This window comes from Stegodyphus dumicola, chromosome X1 (assembly GCF_044657685.1).
Source record: "Stegodyphus dumicola isolate Sdum_Otavi_A_Nest chromosome X1, ASM4465768v1".
NCBI lineage: Eukaryota > Metazoa > Arthropoda > Arachnida > Araneae > Eresidae > Stegodyphus > Stegodyphus dumicola.
Window position 1 is genome coordinate 18,630,018 of NC_140780.1, and position 21,031 is coordinate 18,651,048.

The 21,031-nt window shown below is 30.1% G+C and overlaps 1 protein-coding gene across 7 annotated transcripts in view; it reads left to right on the plus strand.

The window, feature by feature from the left end:
- The window catches only part of LOC118185644 (uncharacterized), a 390,931-nt gene extending 374,094 nt beyond the window's left edge, over positions 1–16,837 (plus strand). For 5 of the 7 annotated variants that reach the window (XM_085806965.1, XM_085806962.1, XM_085806966.1 and 2 more), the window contains 2 exons: positions 851–935; positions 4,673–16,837. In XM_085806965.1, the coding sequence (XP_085663091.1) occupies positions 851–932 (82 nt within the window). In that variant the 3' untranslated portion in view covers positions 933–935; positions 4,673–16,837. The remainder of the gene's footprint in view (positions 1–850; positions 936–4,672) is intronic. The other 2 variants (XM_085806964.1, XM_085806968.1) reach the window with 1 other exon arrangement.
- The last annotated feature ends 4,194 nt before the right edge of the window (positions 16,838–21,031 follow it).

Genomic DNA, 21,031 nt, shown 5'->3' on the forward strand with positions numbered 1-21,031 from the left:
GATCTTTTTCTACTGCTTGAAGTAATGTGTGATAGTGCTGAATGCGATGGAGCTTTTATTTTGCCCTCAGTGAACATGCCATCCATCATGTGCAAGCACAAGACATTTTTAGGTGCTTCTTAACATTATGGTGATATTTTTTAATTCATGAATTGATAAATGTTTATCTTCTTCTAGAGATGTTTCTGTTTTTCATTACCCACTTTTGCATCATCCTGTACACTGCATTCACCTTCCTTAAAATGCTTTTGTTATTTGAATACAGCCATGTTACCAATTCCTTCTTCATTTAATTCTTTTACCATTTCAAATGGTTCCTGTGATTTTTACATGTCTAACATGAAAGTCAGCAGTGATTCTTCATTTGGTAATAAATGGTTTATACTTTTGATCTGCACTTGGAATGCACATTGTGATTTAAATTCAGTGATGAGCAAATGGCTGTCTATTCTGTGTTGGCTTTACTGCTATTAATAAAGAATGATACAAACTGTTTTCACAGGTTGCAACCATGAAATCAGGGGCAATGTTGGCAGTCCATGAATTTTCAGAGTAGCCCTCAACTTGTAATATGTGAGCAGATAGACTGTAACAATTTAGCTTTATTTGATTTATTTCTTAGATTGGAATCATGCACATATGACCAATTGATCAAGAAATGCATACTTGTGGAAGCTTACAATTCTCTTTATATAAATTTCTGTGTATTGCTGCATGCAGATATATTATTGGTATTATTCAACCCCTTTTTTAAATAGTCTGTCAGTTAAGCATTGTATGATTACCATAAGCAGTTTTGTAGTAGCACTTTGTAAGATGTTTTGAAACTTCGAAATATTAATATTTTTAGGAGCTTTGATCTGGAGCAGCAAATTGCATCTCTTCCGAAATGCAATATTGAAATTTTAAGCAAGAAGAAAAGAAAAGACTAACATGTAAGTTAACTGATTTTTAAGTTTTCCTTTTCTGTTTGAGTGAGCATTAGATTTATTTTTGCAAATGATGAAAACAGTTCTGCTCTGAGTCCAATGAGAAATAACAATTATGCTTCTGCCTCCAGGTTTATTTAGAACAATACAGTTTAGAAAGTGCCATTCACTTTATATTCTCCATGCATGTACTTTTCTGAGATTGTAGCGGATTTCATTGCTCCAAAGCACATATTGTCATTGTTGAAAGCTCAGAATTCTTTTGAGTTTTACACCATTATAATTGATACTAGCATTGGTTGTGTTAAGGTTCAGTTTATATGTGGCTGCTCGGCTCTGGAATCCTAGAGTTTAGAGGTCTTGGCATATCATCATTGTGCTTATGTAACATTCAGAAGCATTTTAAAATATGTTATGCATGCTCTCTGTGAATTCTTATATGGCTGTGTTTCTTAATCCTCTTGAACACTTTTCATCCTCTCTGTGACAGACACTATAGTCCACCAAATCTTATTATGGCTGTAGCATTTTTACACACTTCACTGTGAAATCATTTAGAGTCGATCAAGATATGTAATATTGCAGAAATTTACCATGGATTCTCTGCTCTAGCACCTAATAACTTCATCATGTTCTTTGTCTGTGGGCCCATATTTTCTTCCATTTTGAGTTTCTTAATTGCAACCATCATGAACTTTCCTGTTTCCTTTTGTACTTGTCTCAGCCTGTGTTGTGAAATTCAATCCATGACCAAGAGGTGTGTTTCCATCTGCATAACTGGGGCAGGGCTGAGGTCTAATCAATATATCAATTGTGCAACACTGAGGAACAATACACTGCCACCTGTGATAAGCAAAGGAGGTCCCAGTAAAAAAAAATACTTAAAAAACTATGAACTGCATTCCTTCTCTTTTTTTTTTTTTTTTTCTAAGAACTTCATTTCCCAACAAGTACATGGTTGCTACAAAAAGTCACATATTCTTCTAAATGGGACAATTGGTTGAGACTACAAATTACTGTTTTGGTCTTTCAGATAATGTGAAAAATTTGGATGTTAAATAAGGATTAAATAACTAAACTAAAAATTATTTTAATGTTCATCTTGTATGTTTATAAAGCGTAAAAAATCATCTATGAAAACTTGTTAATTTATCTTGGGACTCGGAGCTTTTTTACAAGATCGTTAAGTCATAGGTTATATCATTGATGTGTGTTATATGTGTGTATGTTTGTGTGTCCATATTTATATATAATAAACATACATAATTTATTTTTATATGTATAAGATGTTTGAGACCAAATACTTAACAATTAATGTTATTATAATTAAGACTTTATTTTTTCTTTGATACCCTTTAATTTTGTTAGAATATGTATGTGCTTAACTTCTTTTTCTTATATTCCTTTTCAGTTGCTTCTGTGGTTTGGCATTAAAGCATCTGTAGTGTAGTCTTTTGATTTTAATTCCTTGTATTAAGTAAAAAGGAAGTATTCTAATCGCGAAAAGTTTCAGGCACCATATTTCAATGAAAATATCCAATTTAACAATGTTTTTATGTGACATCTGTACGTAGGGACAGAATAAAAGACTCTTTTCCTCCAAAAAATTATAAAACTGCTTTAAAATGAATTCTGAAGAGAATTTTTCGTGGCATTTGTATGTGCATACGTACGTATCTTGCATAACTTAAAAGCGAGTAGCCTCAGAACGTTGAAATTTTGTATATAGGACTGCTATAACATGTAGATGTGCACCTCGTATTTTGGTTGCAATTGGCTGCACCAAACGTATATAAATATATTTATATCCACTCTGTTACCCGACTCGGTGATCTCAGTTTCTTTATTTTTATATGCTTCTAAATTGTGCATTTTTTGCTTTAAAAATGATTGAATTATGTTGTTCTTATCTTCCAGTTAAGGTGTTTATGACTTTAGTAAATCTGCATGCAATATTTTTAAAGTTATCAACAATTTAAAAGTTGTTTAAGTGCAGCTAAGCCAAATTATTTTTGCGATGGCGGCCATGCTTATTTGCAAACTTGGCAGAATAACGGATTTATTGCCAATCTAGAGAAACTAAGCTTCACAACAACAAAGATAACGTTTTCTTTTATTATTGTGAATTAAATCATGCTTAATACATTCTGGAATTTATTCGAGGAAATAAGTTTTTAAGATTTACTTCATAATATTTAATATAGATGTTTTGAGTTTTTATGTATTTTTGCCCTTTTGTGAAGTGGGAACTGAATTAATGAGAATTACTGAAACATCTGTGAAAAACTGTTTCTTTTTTATTTCATTTGTGCAATATCTTTTATACATCATTCTAGATTTATTATAGTATTTGAATAGAACATGTGGCAACAATTGGATAATTCTTCAAATGATATAAATTTTGTGCATTCTGAGTTATAATTTGAACAAAATGTATCGCTGTTAAGTGAACCTAGCGCCAAAGTGTCGCTATGGTAAACAAATATAGTAAATTTTAAAGAGTGCGTTTATTCTGTTGTGGTGTATGCGCTATCGACAAAGTAGATTTAATTCAATCCAATAAATTTAAATGAAATGCAAGAAGAAATGCTTATAATTTAATATTCTGTACAAGAAAGTCATGTGGTGTACACGTCAGATTTTTTACTCAGGAATTGTGTTGCATTCTTAACATTACATTATGTTACCACTGTTTGTAGTGGTAGTAAGTTTGCTTGCTGTAGAAGTTGAAGTGCAGTGTGTATTGTGTTACAATGGAGATTAAAGAGGCTGTTGTGTTAAGCAGAGAAATACTATTACATTTTGTGTCAGATATGCAAAAGTTGCCAAGAAGCATTTGAACTTAATCAAACTAGCATATAATGTAAAAAGAATAGGAGGTTGACCATAGTCAAGTTGTGGAAATATTTAAAGATGGATGCTGATTCATGAAGCTACTCAAGAAGGAGACAACTGCTTTGTGAGAATGGTTTCTCTAGTATGACTACACTAAATTTTGTCTGTGACACAAAAGACTATCAAAGCTTTGCATAGACTTGGTGCCCATCTCTAGGTCATTTTCTATATGGCTAAGGCTTTGCGTCTGCAATATGGGTTGCACTTCACGCATACATACAGAAAGAAAGAAGAGGAAGGAAGCTTGTATGTACTGAGAACTAAATGCTACTACATTCATTGTTGTACTCCAGTTGTCAGAAAATGATCTGCAGCTTGTGATTGAGAAGCTAGTATCTCCAGAAATGGTGTATAAAGTGTGAAAGTTGCTTTAAAGTATGAAGTAATACTCCAAAAATGAAACCTATGCCAAACCTCTAAATGACTGTCATTCCAAATTGTGATCTCTGTCAAGAAATCTTTGCAACAGCTTAAGTATGCTAATATGTCTCCTTTCTTTTTATTCAGGTTGTTTTATGAGTAAATTTTTGTTTTAGTTATTTTTCTATTTATTATTTTATTTATGATTATTCGCATTTAATGCAATGTACTTAGCTATGTCCCATTAGAATCAGAAACTTTTTATACAGGAACTGGTTGTCATTTTCATTAATGATAGCATATCAAGCCCTGCTTGTCGCAGATTATACTTTATTAATATTTTATAGCAGTAAATACACTGAGTAGGAAGCCAGCTGAGGTTTGGATGTTTCCAGCTTATACGTTACATTTTAACATTTGAATTATTGAAAATTAACCAAAATTTTAATCCTTTTTATATATTGATTATTCTGTATTCTTTATTGCAGGTATTTTTGTTCTGCCAAGATCTGTGATCAGGAGACAATTTGATATTAAGTGCAAATTCACAGGAACTGTTTATGGTGCAAAACATTTGCTGCATTTCGCAGAAATATACAGTAAAACCTTCTTCTCTTAATGCTGTACTTCAAAATATTCATCATGTTCTGTTGCATAAAGTTGTCATATCCGGGATGCATTTTGTGTGAATACTTATTCAACTCTTTTGTAAAAGAACATAGTTTTTGTCAGACATGCAATACAAAGCAAGCAATCTTTATAATTTGTTCCTGATTTTTATAAAATCCATTTAAATGAAAAATAATTATTTATGAACAATTCACTACCTGTTGTGTTTTGCATCAAAAATATTTAATGTATTGTTATTTTTTTGCACTGTTGTTTTACACATTTAGGTACAATCAGTTTTGTTATATTAAAGAAATTTATCATTTATGGGAAGTGTATGTAAGTTATTAAAAGTCTTTGTCTTTTAATTAATTATATAGTTTGTGACCTTTTTTGTTTATGCAGCTCCTGTGTAAATCGTAAACAGTTATGTATGATTTATGGCATATTTTCCTCTAAAAAGCTTGTTAAAATTTGTGAAAATATTTATTTAGTTTTGCCAACTTAATAATTATAGTCTAAAAATACAGTGAAACCTTCTAAGATGACCATCCTTTTTGCAGTCAATTTCGGTCTTCTTTGGAGATGGTCGCCTTAAAGTACCGGTGTTTATACTGTTAAGAAATATTGGTTCACTGTGTGTGTATAAAAAAAGAGAGAATGTATGCTGTATTATATTTGTGTGATATACACTCTAAATATATATATATAATATATTAAATACATATGCACACAATCATATATATGTGTGTGTGCACACACTCATGTAGTTGAGTCCTAAAATATGCAAGTTTGAACTGTGTTAGTCCACTTATGTGCATTTATTTTTAATGCATTGGAAATTTTTTTTTTAGAAATTTAGAAAAATAATGAAAGATTAGCAGGCAAACTTATTAAAGAAATCATTTTACAAATTTAGGTGTGTTGTGAGGTCATGTTGTAATCATATTTCCGCTGTATTCTTGTTAGTGCATGGATGTGTGCACCTTTGAATAATTTTTACATCCCCTTTTCATTTCAGATTTCTAATGGTTGTAATAGCCTAATATGTACAGTGTTATATTTTTTTAATTCTGTAACGCTTTACAAACAGCTGAATCAACTTGGAAACAGATGATCTGAACTTATGGGAGAGGTAAATGCAGTACGTTTCTGTGGATGCAGTTACTCTTCATGACTTCCCCTCTTAAACCATTTTTCTTTTCTGTAGCTTCCTTTATTGTGAGATTATGCATGTTGTATAGCATATAAAATGCATACTGTAATCTACGCTAGGCTTTTGATAGGAGAGGCAAAAATTATTTATGGGTTTGTAACTGCAAACTGGACAATCAAATCTTTTAGCACGCATGAGAGAAAGTGTGGTATATGTATATATACTGTACTAAAATCATGCCATTTCATAAATAATTTTTGTTTGAAGTGTCACAATTAATGTTGTAAATGCAAATTTTTGATAATTTGATTGAATGATTTTAATAAAATATCTTGGTTTAAGTAACTTCCTATTTGCCATAGTCATATCAGTTTAGGAAATGTTTGTGGTGATCTGAAGAGTTGCTGTAAAAATGCACTGAAAATAATATATGTAGCAGTGAATACAAAACAGCAGGAAATTAAATTTATGCAGACAGTATATTAGGAAAATCATGGGATAACATTTAGTAAAATTTAAAATGTTCTCGGTTTGCCAGGCATCTTTACTAGCTGCAAATACTTTATCCTTATCCCATTAAAGAACAGTAGAGATCAACTTGACAAATGGGGACTAAAATTTCTCAGCTTGGTGTTGATTAATAAAACAAAAATTTTACTAAGAAAAATGGAAGTTTATTTCCTTACTAGTAACAAAATTTTATTTAATGTTTTTACTAACATGTCCTTTAAATGGTCAAAAACACTACATTTTTGCCAAAATTTCAATTTTTATTGCTGTTTTCTGGTATAAAACTGTATTATATTAAGCAAATAATTTTAATAAACAGTATTTCTAAATGGAAGTATTAATAAAATGTTTAAGCAGTAGTTCTCATGTGAATTTTATGCCTGAAATGCAGTGCTAAGAGTGGGCTAATTGCTCTGTCCACAAGTAAACTAGTTCATTGACACAGTGTTTATGTTTATAACACTGTAAATATGTACCTATAACTATGTGCATCGTTTTATTCATTCTCTGAAGTAGATTAGTATTAGTTGCTCCCATCTTTATGATAAAAGTTTTAAAAAAATGTGTGTATATAATATATGTTATCTTTTGCATATTCTTTCATTTCTTAAAAGAGCGTTTTGTAACACATAAATTAATGTTATTCTGCCTCAGGCTGATTGAAAATCGTATATTTTTTACAGAAATGTATCATTTTACATGCATTTTTTTTTCCTTTGTTATTTGGTTTGCAATTTCCTAAAGCACATAATATTACTGCCATGTTTTACAACTGTGTTTCTGAACCTTGATATTACTGAAATAAAGCTATATTTAGGTTATATATATATATATATTCTTTTAAACCTCACATTTGCTGTATTCCTTATGTGAAGTCCTCTGAAGGTACTCATTTTTCAGTATCATTTCTGTTTGCAAATGTGTTGCCAGACTTTCAATCCTCTTGCTGAGAACAGACTTGTTTTGTAGCTGTTTGCTCATGAGTGGTGTTGTTTGATACTGAATTGTGTTACTGTTAGTTATGGTGCTTAGTTGTTGCATAATTTTTTTTTTTCTTTCGAATTTTCATGTTTCTGTGTGTGGGCATATTCTTCTTTAATTCTTTTCTGCATATAATTTTTTTAAAGTTTTGTGGCATTTTATTGAATGCTGTATGCAATATGTTTGTAATGAAAATGCTCATTAATGTTACAAAATGCTACATATTAATTATAAAATTTATTTTAATTCAGTAATCTCTGCCTTTTTTAATTATTAAAGCTAGTCATTTTTTTTTAAACAGCAGATTAAAAAAATTTAGTACATATGCTGCTTGAAAAAGAAGGTTTTTTTTATTAAGATTGCACTTGTTTTCAAATTCACTTAGTTCCCTCTTTCATAATTTTTTTAAAAAAATTTTCAAGCATATATGCTGATGTTTGATTTTAAATTTTACTTGAACTTAAGTTTTGAATTAAGTATCAATGAAATTATTTAATATAATATATTAAAAATATACTAAAAAAAGAATTTGTGTAAAAACCCTCATATAACATGGAGGTTCCTAGGGACATACAGCATGGAGGTTCCTTGCTATTTTAAACAAATCCATTTTATGTGAAGTTATAAAAATAATGTAAAATTAACATAAAGTTTACTAGAATATACTGTCTTGCTTTTTTATGTCAGACATATGTTTAACATAAGTACCAATCATTAATAAGATGTTAAGTATGCTAAATACATTAATGCTAAACTTCCTACTTAATTTTCTGGTATTATTCTTATATTAAATATTTTTTTCTTTGTTACGGAACATCAGATAATATCTAGATTTTTAGTGATCTCTTTTCTCTGCCTTCCCTTTTTTAAAGTAATTTACTTGTCTTAATATTTCCTCCCATTTTTCAGATGTAATTCAGTACTGAATTTATGTCTCAAGAAACTGAGTTTATATATATTTTAGATTTTATTAATGCACAAACTATGCATAAAGAAAAATGCCAGGAAACTTAAAATGTGTTTGATGGACTAAATTTTATTGCATTTTTTGAATTCTTATGTTGTATTAGAGTGAAAGTATGTTTTAAGTATATTATGTTATGGGGAATACAATATAATATGCTTTGTCATCTGGAATTTTGTGTATGGAGAGATGAAAAGCAGAATTTTTATTCTATAAATTTTAATCTATTGGTTTGTTTGGAAGCATAAATTATTGTAGATGCTGAAAAGTTCCTTCTCACATTCCATTCAATTTTTAGTATCTAGTCATGTGTAAGGGCAGTAATGCTGCTGATTAAGGTTATACTGGTGCCTTAAACTGTTTTCCTACCCACTTAAGTAGTGAAAATGTTGATATCTTTAAAAATATTTTTTTGGATGATGGGTTGTTTTTGGTGAAATTGAAAGTCACCTCTCAAATTATTCTATACACAGCATTAGTAGGTTGATACGAAAATCTCTAAAGATATAAATTTTTGAATTCATGCCTTTAGCTGCCAATACCTTATGAATATGTATATACCACAGACTTGCAAGTTTTATATTTTGAAAATTAGAGATCGTGGTTATATTTCGCATATAATTACTTTATTGGAAAACTATGAAATAATGCAGAGTACCATCCCGACATCAAAATCTATTACTTATTTTAATTAGACAGAATTTTTCAAAAATTTATTAAAAGTTGAATGAATTGTTTTCAAAAGGGTAAATGAAAATCCTTTGTCTTTTGATAAAAACCTAATTTATTTCTGTGTTATTTTTTTGTCAAATTTTTTCTCTTATGGTTTCTGATCATATCTGAACTCATTTTAATTTGCTGTGCTGTTGTTTATTATGAATATTTTATCATATTTATCTTGATATTCTTTGTTTTTTATTTTTTATTTGAGGAATGAACGAAAGGTTAAATAATTATTTCAAATTATAATGCTAATAAATGAATAGTAAGCAGCTGGTAGGATTGAATACAAGGTTTTAATTTCATCATTAATGTTTATTGTTAATATTCTGAAACTTAACATTTTTATATGTTCGTTTACCTTTTGGAAAATATTCTCTTTATTTTGCCAGGTGTTATACTTCATCCAAAAAAATTCCTGTAAATGAAAGAACTTTCATTTTCCCCATTGCATTCAAAGGGCGTAACAGTAGTCATGTATCATCATTTGTACTTTGGGATGTGCAATGTTTGCAAAAAGAAACACATGCATTTTTAACCTTTTGCTCTCAGCGTATTGACTTATGTAGTACACCAACAACTTCAGCGTTATATTAGTTACAAGTGTACATATATAACATAAAAAATATGGTTGCTGTAATGAAATAAAATATTTGTACCTTAGCTACATTATATAAAACAAATTCATATTTATAAATCTTCAACAAAATGAAAATTTTATGTTTTGTAATTTGTTAATAATGTGATAATTTTCAAAACAATCATTCATATGCATACAGGTTTTCCTGGCGTAAATAAGATTAACTTCACTAGTTTAGCTTGTTATCTCTAACAAGCATGTCACCAAAGCAGCAACAGTGGATTTAAAGTTCATTCTTGAATATCACATTATTGATGGCAACGAAGTGCAAAGGGATAAGTTTCTGATTTACTTCTTTGACAATGTATTTGTAAAAAAGATTATTCGTGCTGTTTCAAGGGTTGTATTACAACAAAATTTTCAGCAATAAAAAGCAGTGTTCAGCATGACTATATAGCTAAAAGCATATATATATATAAGAATAAATAATAAAGTTAAATTAAATTTAAATAATTCTCTTGTGCCATTGCTGCAAGGAATGAAATTTGAATTTAATAAACATTCTTTATTCGTATAAATTTAATTCTATACAAATATATGATAATTGCTGTGAACTAATTTACAATATCATTTAAATTCTGAGAACATATGTAAATTCAGTGCAAGTATCTAACAACCATGGAAATTTATTTCCTAAACAGTATTGATTAATTGATTATATTATCTCCTAAGTTTAATTAAAGTAGAATTATTTTAAAAGAGTGAATCCATACTGGTAAGTTATATTTTGAAAGATGTTTTGAAGTAATTTGAAAGCAAAATGTTAATAATGTTTTAACGGGGACTGGAGTTAAATCATCATGAAGAATAAAATTTCAATTGTAAAAGGAAAAATTAAAAACATGTAATCATTGTCATTGATCGGAAATTTATAATATTCCAAAAAATTAAGCCTAAAAAATTAGGTTTGGAGGCAAATTCCCCTTGATAAGATCTGTCTCCTGCCTGCACAACAGTTATTCACTAGAGCAAATTAATTTAGTCTTAGAAATTTTTTAAGATTAATTTTTTGGAATATTATATATTTTTCCCAGTTATCATTTATTTTTATGCAATTAAAATTTCAATTTCTATTAACTTTAAATTTATACAAATAAAGAATGTTTGTTAAATTTATATATATATATATATATATATATATATGCGCAATAATTAAATCTCAAGCTATTGCTATTGACTGATACAAAACTTTTAGAAAATCTTTTATAGTTTATGAACCCATAAAGAAATTTTGGAAACATTTTTTAATGTGATGATTTAAAAATCATGTGGGTTACAAATAATTCTTCATCAATGCATGTGAACTTGTTAATGTATAACATTTCAGTATATGTTCAGATTTATTCTGTCCCCAATGCATGCTTTGTCAGAATAAATTGACTGACTGCAGCATATGAGTAACTTAAGCAACTAAATAGTATTATTAGGTAATTTAAAAAATATCATCTTGTATTATTTTTTGTTTGTGTCTTTCTGTTCCCGTGATATATGCTTGTTTAAATATGTTAATCTTATTCACTGTTCCTATTTTATATGTGATGTACTTGTATACCTGTTCCTTTCCTTGTATAATGAATAAGTATTAAACCAGAACATACTTTAATGGGAAAAGGAAGTCCCCCTCCCCCTCTCGACAGAGGAGATACCTTCTTTCGCTTATTTCAAATGCAAATGAAGCCCATCGGGAATCTATACTAGAAAAATGACAAGTCTGAACCCTGGATCACTTGATTGATGAAAAAAGTAGTCAGCTGTTAGCCTTGGTGTGAATTGCAGGACACGCTGAACACTGTTTTTTCAAATGAGAATTGCAGTTTAATCCCATTTGGGAATATTATCAAATTACTGCTTGAATTAATTATTTTAAAAGATTTTCAAAGCTCATTTATTCCAGCTGTTGCTGTTGTGGAGCTGACATTTTGTTTCACCAAAGCAGTGGAAAATTATTATTTGCTTTAAATCAAAGTTTTATAGCATTTTTGCTTGCTTTCAAATTTTTGCATGAAAACTATAAAGTGTAAAATATGTATATGGTAATTACTTTATGAATTGTATTTATAAGAGATTATATGGGAGCTGATTATTGGGTGTTCTAAATTGGGATTTACCTTATAAATTTTAGATCTCATTGTGTTTATAATGGTTAAAATCTATTGTAACTAAAAGAAAAGAAGCATAAATTAAATAAATAAATTACTAAAGTCTTCCAGGAAATGGTTAAAAATGTGTGGCTTTATAAGATAGTGGCTATTTTTTTAAAAAATATTTATATTTTATTTAGTAGTCTTAAAATTAACAGCATCACAATGCAAAATTGTTTCTAGTTTGCATGAATTAAAAGATAACAACTTTGTAACTATCGATTTCAGGATTTGGCTTAACATAATAACATAAATACTAGTAATTTTGTGTTTCTGTAAAATGGCATAGTTAATAGGATTTTGTTATTTGATAAGCAACCAGTTTCATGTAGTAAACCCTTTTGGATGGCATCTTGCCATTTGACAAGGTAAGGCAGAATATACTGTTTTTTTACTGGCCTCTCTGATGTAACTCGTCGAGTATGATTTTATTTTAATTGAAGAATTCGCAGTTGCACAAAGGTGTTCATTCATAGCAATCCATTACCTCATTCCTGTTTCTACTTAATTCATGTTTCTTTTAGGAAGTAAAGGTAAGGTAGATATGCACTTGTACAAGACTAACTTATCGTATCTTACTTGTACAAAATATTCTGTTTTATTTGTACTTATATAAAATGTTCTGTTTATGCACATGGTTCAGTGTGCTTCCAACATACAGTATGAAAGTAAAATCAAGGCAGTAGCTGTAACTGTTATTAAAATATTGAGTACAGTAATATTAACATAGATGTTCATATATACATTTCAGTCTGTTAAGTTCTTGTAAAATGTCTTGTCAGAAATCTTATGTTTAGAGTTAGTGGAAAATGGGAGAGAGAATAAAGAATAAACACAGTAATATGTATAGATTTAGTTAAATTTGAATTCTTTAAAATATTTACAGCAGATTCTTTTTATTTTCTATTTCTTTATTTTTGCAAATCAGTGTAGGTACATTTTAGTGCCTGTGTACTTGGACGTGTATCTGTGTTCTACACCGGAAATGAAAAGCATAACATCTAACAGTAAATAATTTGTGCGATACTTATTTTGTAAGACCTGTAGAATAAGCATTTCTTTAACCTCATTCAATGAATGCTTCCCCCCCCCTTGGAGAGGAGTGGGTAGTGCTTCTAAAGGTATTTTCTTTATCTGCTGATCCATATTTTATATTATTAGAAATCAAATATCAAATTTAGACCTGTGATCCACTGAATTTAAGAAAATGTTTATTCTGGTTGTCTTAGCCTGAGCATAAAACTTATTAGTTTGCTGCACAATAGTTAATATTATTAATACAACTTGAGAAATACTGTTTACACATGTATAGATTCTAAATTGATTCATTCATCTGCAGCCACTAACTGCTTGAGAATGACTATCCAGACACGATAAGTAATGATTTCTACTTAGAAAGAAGGTGTGCAGTGTGGACTTTAAAAAGAAGTGCTGGAGTATTAAAATAGTGAGAAAAGTGATACAGCTTAGAATGTTTTTGTGTGCATGTGTGTAAATTGTGTATGATTTGGTGTAAATTGTGTATAAATTGCAGTCATTGAATTTCAGATTACAGTTTAAAACTTGAACATTTGCATTAAAAATAGTAAACAAAATATTAAAAATTATACACCTCTTTTAAACTGCAATCGATCCAGAAAACTAGTTCTTTCCTGTTGAATAAAATTTGAGCTAAATTCAAAAAGAAATTTTGATTTAAAAAAGTTTTTTTCCAGTAGTTCTTTTTTGAGTATAAAATAATATAAACAGAAAAATGCGAGATATTTAAGTAAAGTGAAAATATATCTATACAGTACAATAAAATTTCCTCACACCTATTTGAATTTTATCATGTCAGATTTAAATGTCAGTTTTGAAAAGTTGCTTCAGTAACACCAGTTGGCTGATTCTTGATGCATTTCTGAGAAAAGCAATGGTGCAGATGAAAGATGCTTAGGTAGACCAACAGACTTGCGAAATACTGTTTGCACAGGTATTGATTCTAAATTGATTCATTCATCTGTAACCACTAACTGTTTAACCCAAGCATGATAAGTAATAATTTCTACAGGGAAGGATTATATACAGTAGGGAATTTAAAAAGAAGTGCTGGAATGTGAAAATATTAAAATAATGAGAAAAGTTATACAGCTTTGAATGTTTTTCATACATAGCTCAAAAAGCTATGCATATGAAGATACTGTGTAAAATGTAGCATTGTGAATAAAATATGTTTTACTTCAAATGTTAAAAGGTCATGTTTCTGTGAATTTAATTAAGTTATATTCTTCATGTTTTGTAATAAAATTAAACATATTCAAACAATTTTATCAAGTTTAATCAAAATGGTTTAAGATTTTACAGATACCCTGTAGAATTTTGAAATTTTGCTGGCAATGTATTATGGGGTATTAGATGGAAAATATTATTAAGACTTACAGGGAAGTAACTCTTGAAAGAGTGCACTTTCTCATGCTAATGTATATTGCATTTTCATGATGTTAAAGATAAGTAAAAATCTTAGACATTATCAGTAGGCAACATGCTATTATGTTTATATTCATATATTGTAATGAACAGTATATGTAACTGTAATGAATAATGCCTCTCTGAAGTGTTAAAAGTTTAATGTACCTCTTTACGCACCTTCTGGAACATAAGGGATGTCTAATGTTTTGGGAGATTTATTTCTGTCTATGTAACTGTACCTACTTTGGTGCATGCTTACAGTAGAAGGTAAATATTTAAATATACTGAATAATGCCTCTCTGAAGTGTTAAAAGTTTAATGTACCTCTTTATGCACCTTCTGGAACATAAGGGATGTCTAATGTTTTGGGAGATTTATTTCTGTCTATGTAACTGTACTACTTTGGTGCATGCTTACAGTAGAAGGTAAATATTTAAATATACTTGCATCTTGCTTATCTTGATATTTGGTTTTAGCTACCATGATATCATGGCTTTGCTGAAATTTAAATTTGTTGATTATTAGTTATTTTTATGTTGAGATGCAGGAATCTATGGAGTTTTTGTTTGCTTGTTTATATATTTTTGGGAAGGTATAATTTCTCTTAAAATTTTGTATTTTCATATATATCTAAGCTTTTGTTAAGTAAAGTAGCAGTAAATCTGAAAATTTCTTTTTAGTAAATAACTTGGCAAATCAATAAGCTGCTGTAATTGTACAATTCTTGAGCTAATTGTTATCTTATTTCAGCCACGATTTGTTTTAAACTTTATTCTGTCAGTGCACCTGGTTATCTGTAAATTTAAAAGTCAAATGACAGATTGTTATGTGTCTTACAAGTCTTTCTAGAAAGTTGTAAAATGTATCTGAAACAATACATTTAATTTGTTTTCAAAATATTTGTGAATTTGGATTTTTTTTTTTTTGTTTTGTTTTGTTTTGTTTGTTACTCTTGGAGAGCTCATCTTTTTAATGAATAGTTTATCTGCTTTTAAGAGGTGCATGCATCATATACTGGTTTAATGCTATGTATACAAAAATTTGGGAACTTGCTTTTTCAATTTAAAATTTTTTACCACCACTAGTATTGTTAATTTACACATGCTTCTAAAATTCTTTAAGCAGAATTTAAATTGTGTCATTTTTTGATGGATTTTAATATCACTGAATAATTATGTGCACTGTCTTCATTAAAGTTAGATTTAACCACTACTTCAACTACATTAATCAGGATCTTTCAAAATTAGTAGTTTTTTTAAAAAGCTTGGTTGATTAAATCTATCAACCTTATTTACTAATGATTACTTTTTAGCCTCTTTTCTGATGTAGTAGGTTTGTGTCCTTCTATGGAGGGTGAGCACAGAAACAGTCCCTGATATTGAAAGGACATAACTGTAATACTGAAATGAATATCCTGTCTAAATTTTTATAACTGTTTAAACTCAAAATATTTCTGGTAATATTGATCAGAATGACAAACACTTGATGTATGCAGCATCAGGATACTGATCTAGTTCCATCCACATATCCTGAAGCATTTACCTTGATGCAGGTAACAGCTGCATGGATGTGGTCTTGAAGATCATTCAGTGTTGTGGTTTGTGTAAGTATGTAGACTTTCTTTCATGAACTCCTAAAAGTAAGAATCATAAATAATTAAGTCTGCTGCTTGTGAGGGCCGGTTGCAAAAATTTTGATCATTAGGTCTTATCTCTTTCTATCCATGGCTTTGTCAGGTTGTCATTCAGATCTTAACACTTGTTTGTTTTGGCTAGTTCTAGCACATACCAGCTATCCCGTTTTTGATGTGGACTACCTTCTAGCTGCTCAGGGCAGAGCTAGAAATTCTGAAAAGAAAAATATGAAAATATTTTGAATTAACTAAGCTTTGAACAAAATTTCATCGAAATATTCCAGTAACTGTCAATATGACATCTTGAAAAGGGACTATTTTTTGTGCTGACTATTTTTCAAAATTATTTGCTAGTCTTTTATTATAGCTACTCTGCTTAAAACATATATAATATTGATATTTTATTTTCAAGAAATTTAATTGTAGAAATGTGTAAATAGTATTTGATACAAAAGCAGAAATGATTCCCTACCTCCAGGCAGCTTCATTTACCTGAAACTTAGAATAAAAATTAGTACTTTTCTTAAATTGTTCTCTCTGTCTCCTTCCTAACATGTCAGGATAATGTCTCATTGTTTTTTTAATTGCTGTTTTATAAGTGATAAATAATGAGCTATGACTAAGATCTGTTCCATGTGCATATCTTTACCTCAGTGAAAAGCAATTCACATAAATGTGGTATTTATGACTCATTTGTCAGAAAAAATGTATTTTGATGGATGTCATATTGTCTTAAGGTTTTACTGTATTTTTCTTCTGTTCAAACCTTTATATTAGTGTAACATATATATGTATGTACAATGTGTATATTGTTGAACTGTAAATAGAAATAAATATAACCTGCCAATATATTTTCCTTCTTTATTTATTTTTCACAAAGAAAGACCTAAATATTTTTTTTAATTTTCCAGTTGCTGTTGAGTCAAAATATGAAAGTAATACATACATGCGCAATTTAAAATTTTCATTTTGGCCGTGTAAGAACTGTGCATCCATCATAAGTTTTGAATTATTTATTTTGAATTGTGTAATGTAGAATTTAACAAGTTTTGAATTATAGTCAAAAGTCTTTAATCCAGACCTCAAAGCTATAAACTTTCTGCTCATGCGTAAATGCATAATGTGTTTACGCATGTGCATATGCACGTTTAATGTATAACGGATAGTATAAGCTAAGCTAAAATGATCTAATGATCTATTTCAGTTAATGTTGCAGATTGCGTTGTACCTTAATCTTCTAATTGGATCCAGCTTATTAGTTTTTGAAGACTGTAAGAGCAATTTTATAAAAGTAAGCTTGAACTTCGATTATGTCAAAAAGAATTTCCGATTCTGGAGCTGCCAAAGGATCTACAAAGCGAAAACATGTTTCGATGTCTATCAAACAAAAAGTGGAATTGCTGCAAAAAATGGATAAAGGCATATCCTTTGTTTCTCTAACCTTTCCGAAATCTGTTTATCAATTGCACGCTGCTCTGCGGGGGATGGGGAAACGTCGCGGCACGCAATGAACTGGAAAGTTGATTTGCCAGCACTATCCTTATCTTCAGGGCAGATGCTTTTATTTTATTCGGCTTGTAATTCCTTACTAAATGTAGTATTTCATCTTGATGTACTCCATCTTTGATATGATTTAAATCAAATTCCTCGTTATTATAAATATCACGAATAAACATCAAATAGTTTTCTGGTTGCAATTTTCTAATTTCGACTATACGTAATATATGCTTTACGCATGCGCACGTTGAAAGAAATGTTTAATAAAGTAAACAAATAAATATTAATCCTTTTTTTTTCATAAATTTTGATACCCTTTAGATCATAATTGCTCTTTATTTCATAAATTACGGTTTCATATATTTAATTTTATAATTTCTGCTTGCCATCTTACCAGATCTATATTCCGGAATCGCCAAAGTCCCAACGAGTCCGGATTAAAGACTTTTGACATATTACAAATGACGAAGTTCTCTGTTGAATAAAGGATACGAAATCGTAGAAAGTAATAAGTATATTTGAGGACTGAAAAGATAATTTAAAACAGCATTTCATTTAAGATTGCAAGGTATATTTTTTATTTAAATAGTGAATAGTTTGTGAAAAATATTTGCCTTCGTTTTATAATTTTATAAATAGAAGATTTTGCAGTACTTCTATAATGGCCTTGGTGAGAAAGAGGATTTGGCACGTTTTTGCATGGGCGAGGAACAAATGACTACTGTTCTGCGCATGTGCAAAAAAACAGACGGTTAACGGAGTAACACTGGTTTTTGTAATTGCATTGTGTCACTAAGTGGTTTTTCATTGTAAAGTATTTAATATGCTTACTGTTTTCATTCTACAATGAATGGAATGAGAAGTTATATTTGATGTTTGAAGCATTATTAGCAGCAACTGCTGAATTGGGGCTGCCAGAGAGAGACTGTAAAATTGAATTTTCCGGTATGTTTATATATATAGTCTTAATGAATTGCTAACAAAATTGCTTTAAATAAAATAATAAGTCGTATTCCGGTATGTTTAATAATAAACAATTTTCCAACGTATTTCTATATATTGTTATTTTAAATAAATTGTTTACATAAATTGCATTAAATAAGTAATGCATGTATTAAATAAGTTATGATGTTAAGGTAAAATAGCGCGTCATACAAATATTTATTTAGAAGTCAAACAACAGAAATCAGCTTTGCATTTGCAAATTTTCACAGGACTAATTTCGATGGTTTTACCGAACCAACAACCTCAGCTGCCAAAGTGCAAATGAACGAGATAAGATATAGTGATAAGAATGGCTGGACAGGAGTTAAGCTACTAGCGCCATCTATTGATGAAACAAGAAAACTAAAACAATTTTCTGAAGGGCTGAAGGTAAAGATGGATTGAAATTAGGGTCGTTAACTAGAACAGAAACATTTTTTGAATGTGAAACGTCTCTAGAAAATCTAATTTGCCAATTGAAGATGTTTTTTAAATAATTTTGGCTGCAGAAAAATGGAAAGTGTGATTTTCAGACCAACAGAAGACATCTGTGATTTCTTTTTCCTAACATACGCCTCATGTTCCTTAACGCGAAATTTTAAGGCTGTCTTACTTTGACCAATGTAAATTAAACCACACTGCAAGGAATCCTGTAAATACCCCAGGAATTCATATCCGGAATGGGGTTTTTAAGTATGGAACCCGGAATTTTATTGATAGGAGAATAAACAACCCAAAAGTTAATTTCTGTAAAATACGTGCAATTTTATAGATGGAAAGAAAGGAATGACAATAGAATTCTGATCATCTCCTAAAACAAGAGTGTGCCTTTTGGTGTGTTGAGAACTTTTCAACTGATTGGTTAATAATGTTGGGTGAAAAGCCCCTGCCAATAGCTATTGCTAATTTAGTTCTTGATCCAGAGCTAATTTGGAAGAGCAGACTTGAAGTGCACGGAAAACAAAGGAATAAAATGAAGCTAACTTTTATTTAGTCGGATGACATGATTTGCAGTGGGGTGGAAGGCAAACCAATGAATGTTTACGGTAAACCGTAGTACTGAAGTTGGATGCGTTACGTGTGACCAAAATGTCGAGGAACGGAAGAGAATTGCACATCTCGTGTTCAAAAGTGAACTGAGTAGCATGATGAATGGAAGATTTTACTGAAAGACCATCTTTATTACTGTCCCCAAACAGGGTAAAAGTATCGGTACTTTACCCTGTTTATACGATACTTTTACCCTGTTTGACGGTACTGTTGTTTTTTCGCAGCGCGAGAAACATATACATTCATGCAGATTCAGGGCTCTAATATTTGGTAGTAACAATTTGTAAAGTAAACCGACGTTTATAGTAAATCAACGCAAAATTCCAAATTGAAATTAATGACCCTTTGGGCTAAAAACAAAAAGATGATGCACAGTCTGCTAGCGTCAAACTTCTCAGGGAGTGTTTCTTTTTTTTATGCAGGATGAAGTTTCTGTGTACGGCCTTGTTGCCTCTCCTGGCCGTTTCATAAGTGAAAAAAGCTGTTCCCACGAATATATACTACCGAACATGGAAAATATACGATGCAAACTAGCGGCTCTATGAAACAGCGCAGACAAGTATTTGTAAAATTCGAGGATACTCACTTCACTGAATTTTTGCTTTACAGTTGAGTCGCACTGAATTTCTGTTAATTCCATCTGTAAAATGGACTTGCACTTTTCTCAGTGTCGATTGAAAAAAGAACAGAAAACAGAAAGTCCTACATCGCGGGACATTTCTTCAAATTCAGTATTCAAACGCTGAAATTTCTTGGCACAAAGTTTGTGTAAAATAGGCCTTCTTGAGTTTCTTTTATACTTAGTAGAAGTTGGGGGGTCAAGTCAGCTTTTTAACTGTAGTTCTTAAAGCAGTAACTCGCGTTCGAATTTTTTTACTGACCATTTCGTCATAATATCGTCCTTGTATTCCTTACAGTTTTCTCTTCCTTGTATTTGATAAATATGTCCTAATATCAACCATGCACAAAAGGATCTGTAAGTAAGCTGGTATTTTTTTCTTTCGTTTCCAAAATGGGGCGATTTTCGTCGAGTTCCAGAACCCTGAAGTAAGATTGCCAGCAAACTTCTGTGTAATTGTGAAGCCCAGAATATTGGTTACTTCGTTAGAACCGTCAGAAAGTGACAGAAATTATTAAAAGCTTATAAAACACTGTATTAATTGATGATACTAACTGTTTTATTAAGTTATCTTAGGTACTTTGCAAAATTATTTTTCATAAATAATAAATTGTTTTGATTTAAATATTAAAATTTGAAAATAAGTATCATATTAAATAGCACGCAGTTTTAATATTGGAAAAGGTATAAAGTCAGCCAACTCTTGTTGATTTATGCCATCATATTTCTTCAAAAATATTTTCTTAAACGTAGTTTTTTAATAAATATGGGCGAAACCGCTCTTTTTATGGCATCGGATCAGAATCGTTCGCTATCTGAAATGAATTGGTCCGCCGTTAGCCAGCGCAATATTTTGGATGACGTGTCAAGACATTTTGAACGTTCTGAAATAGAA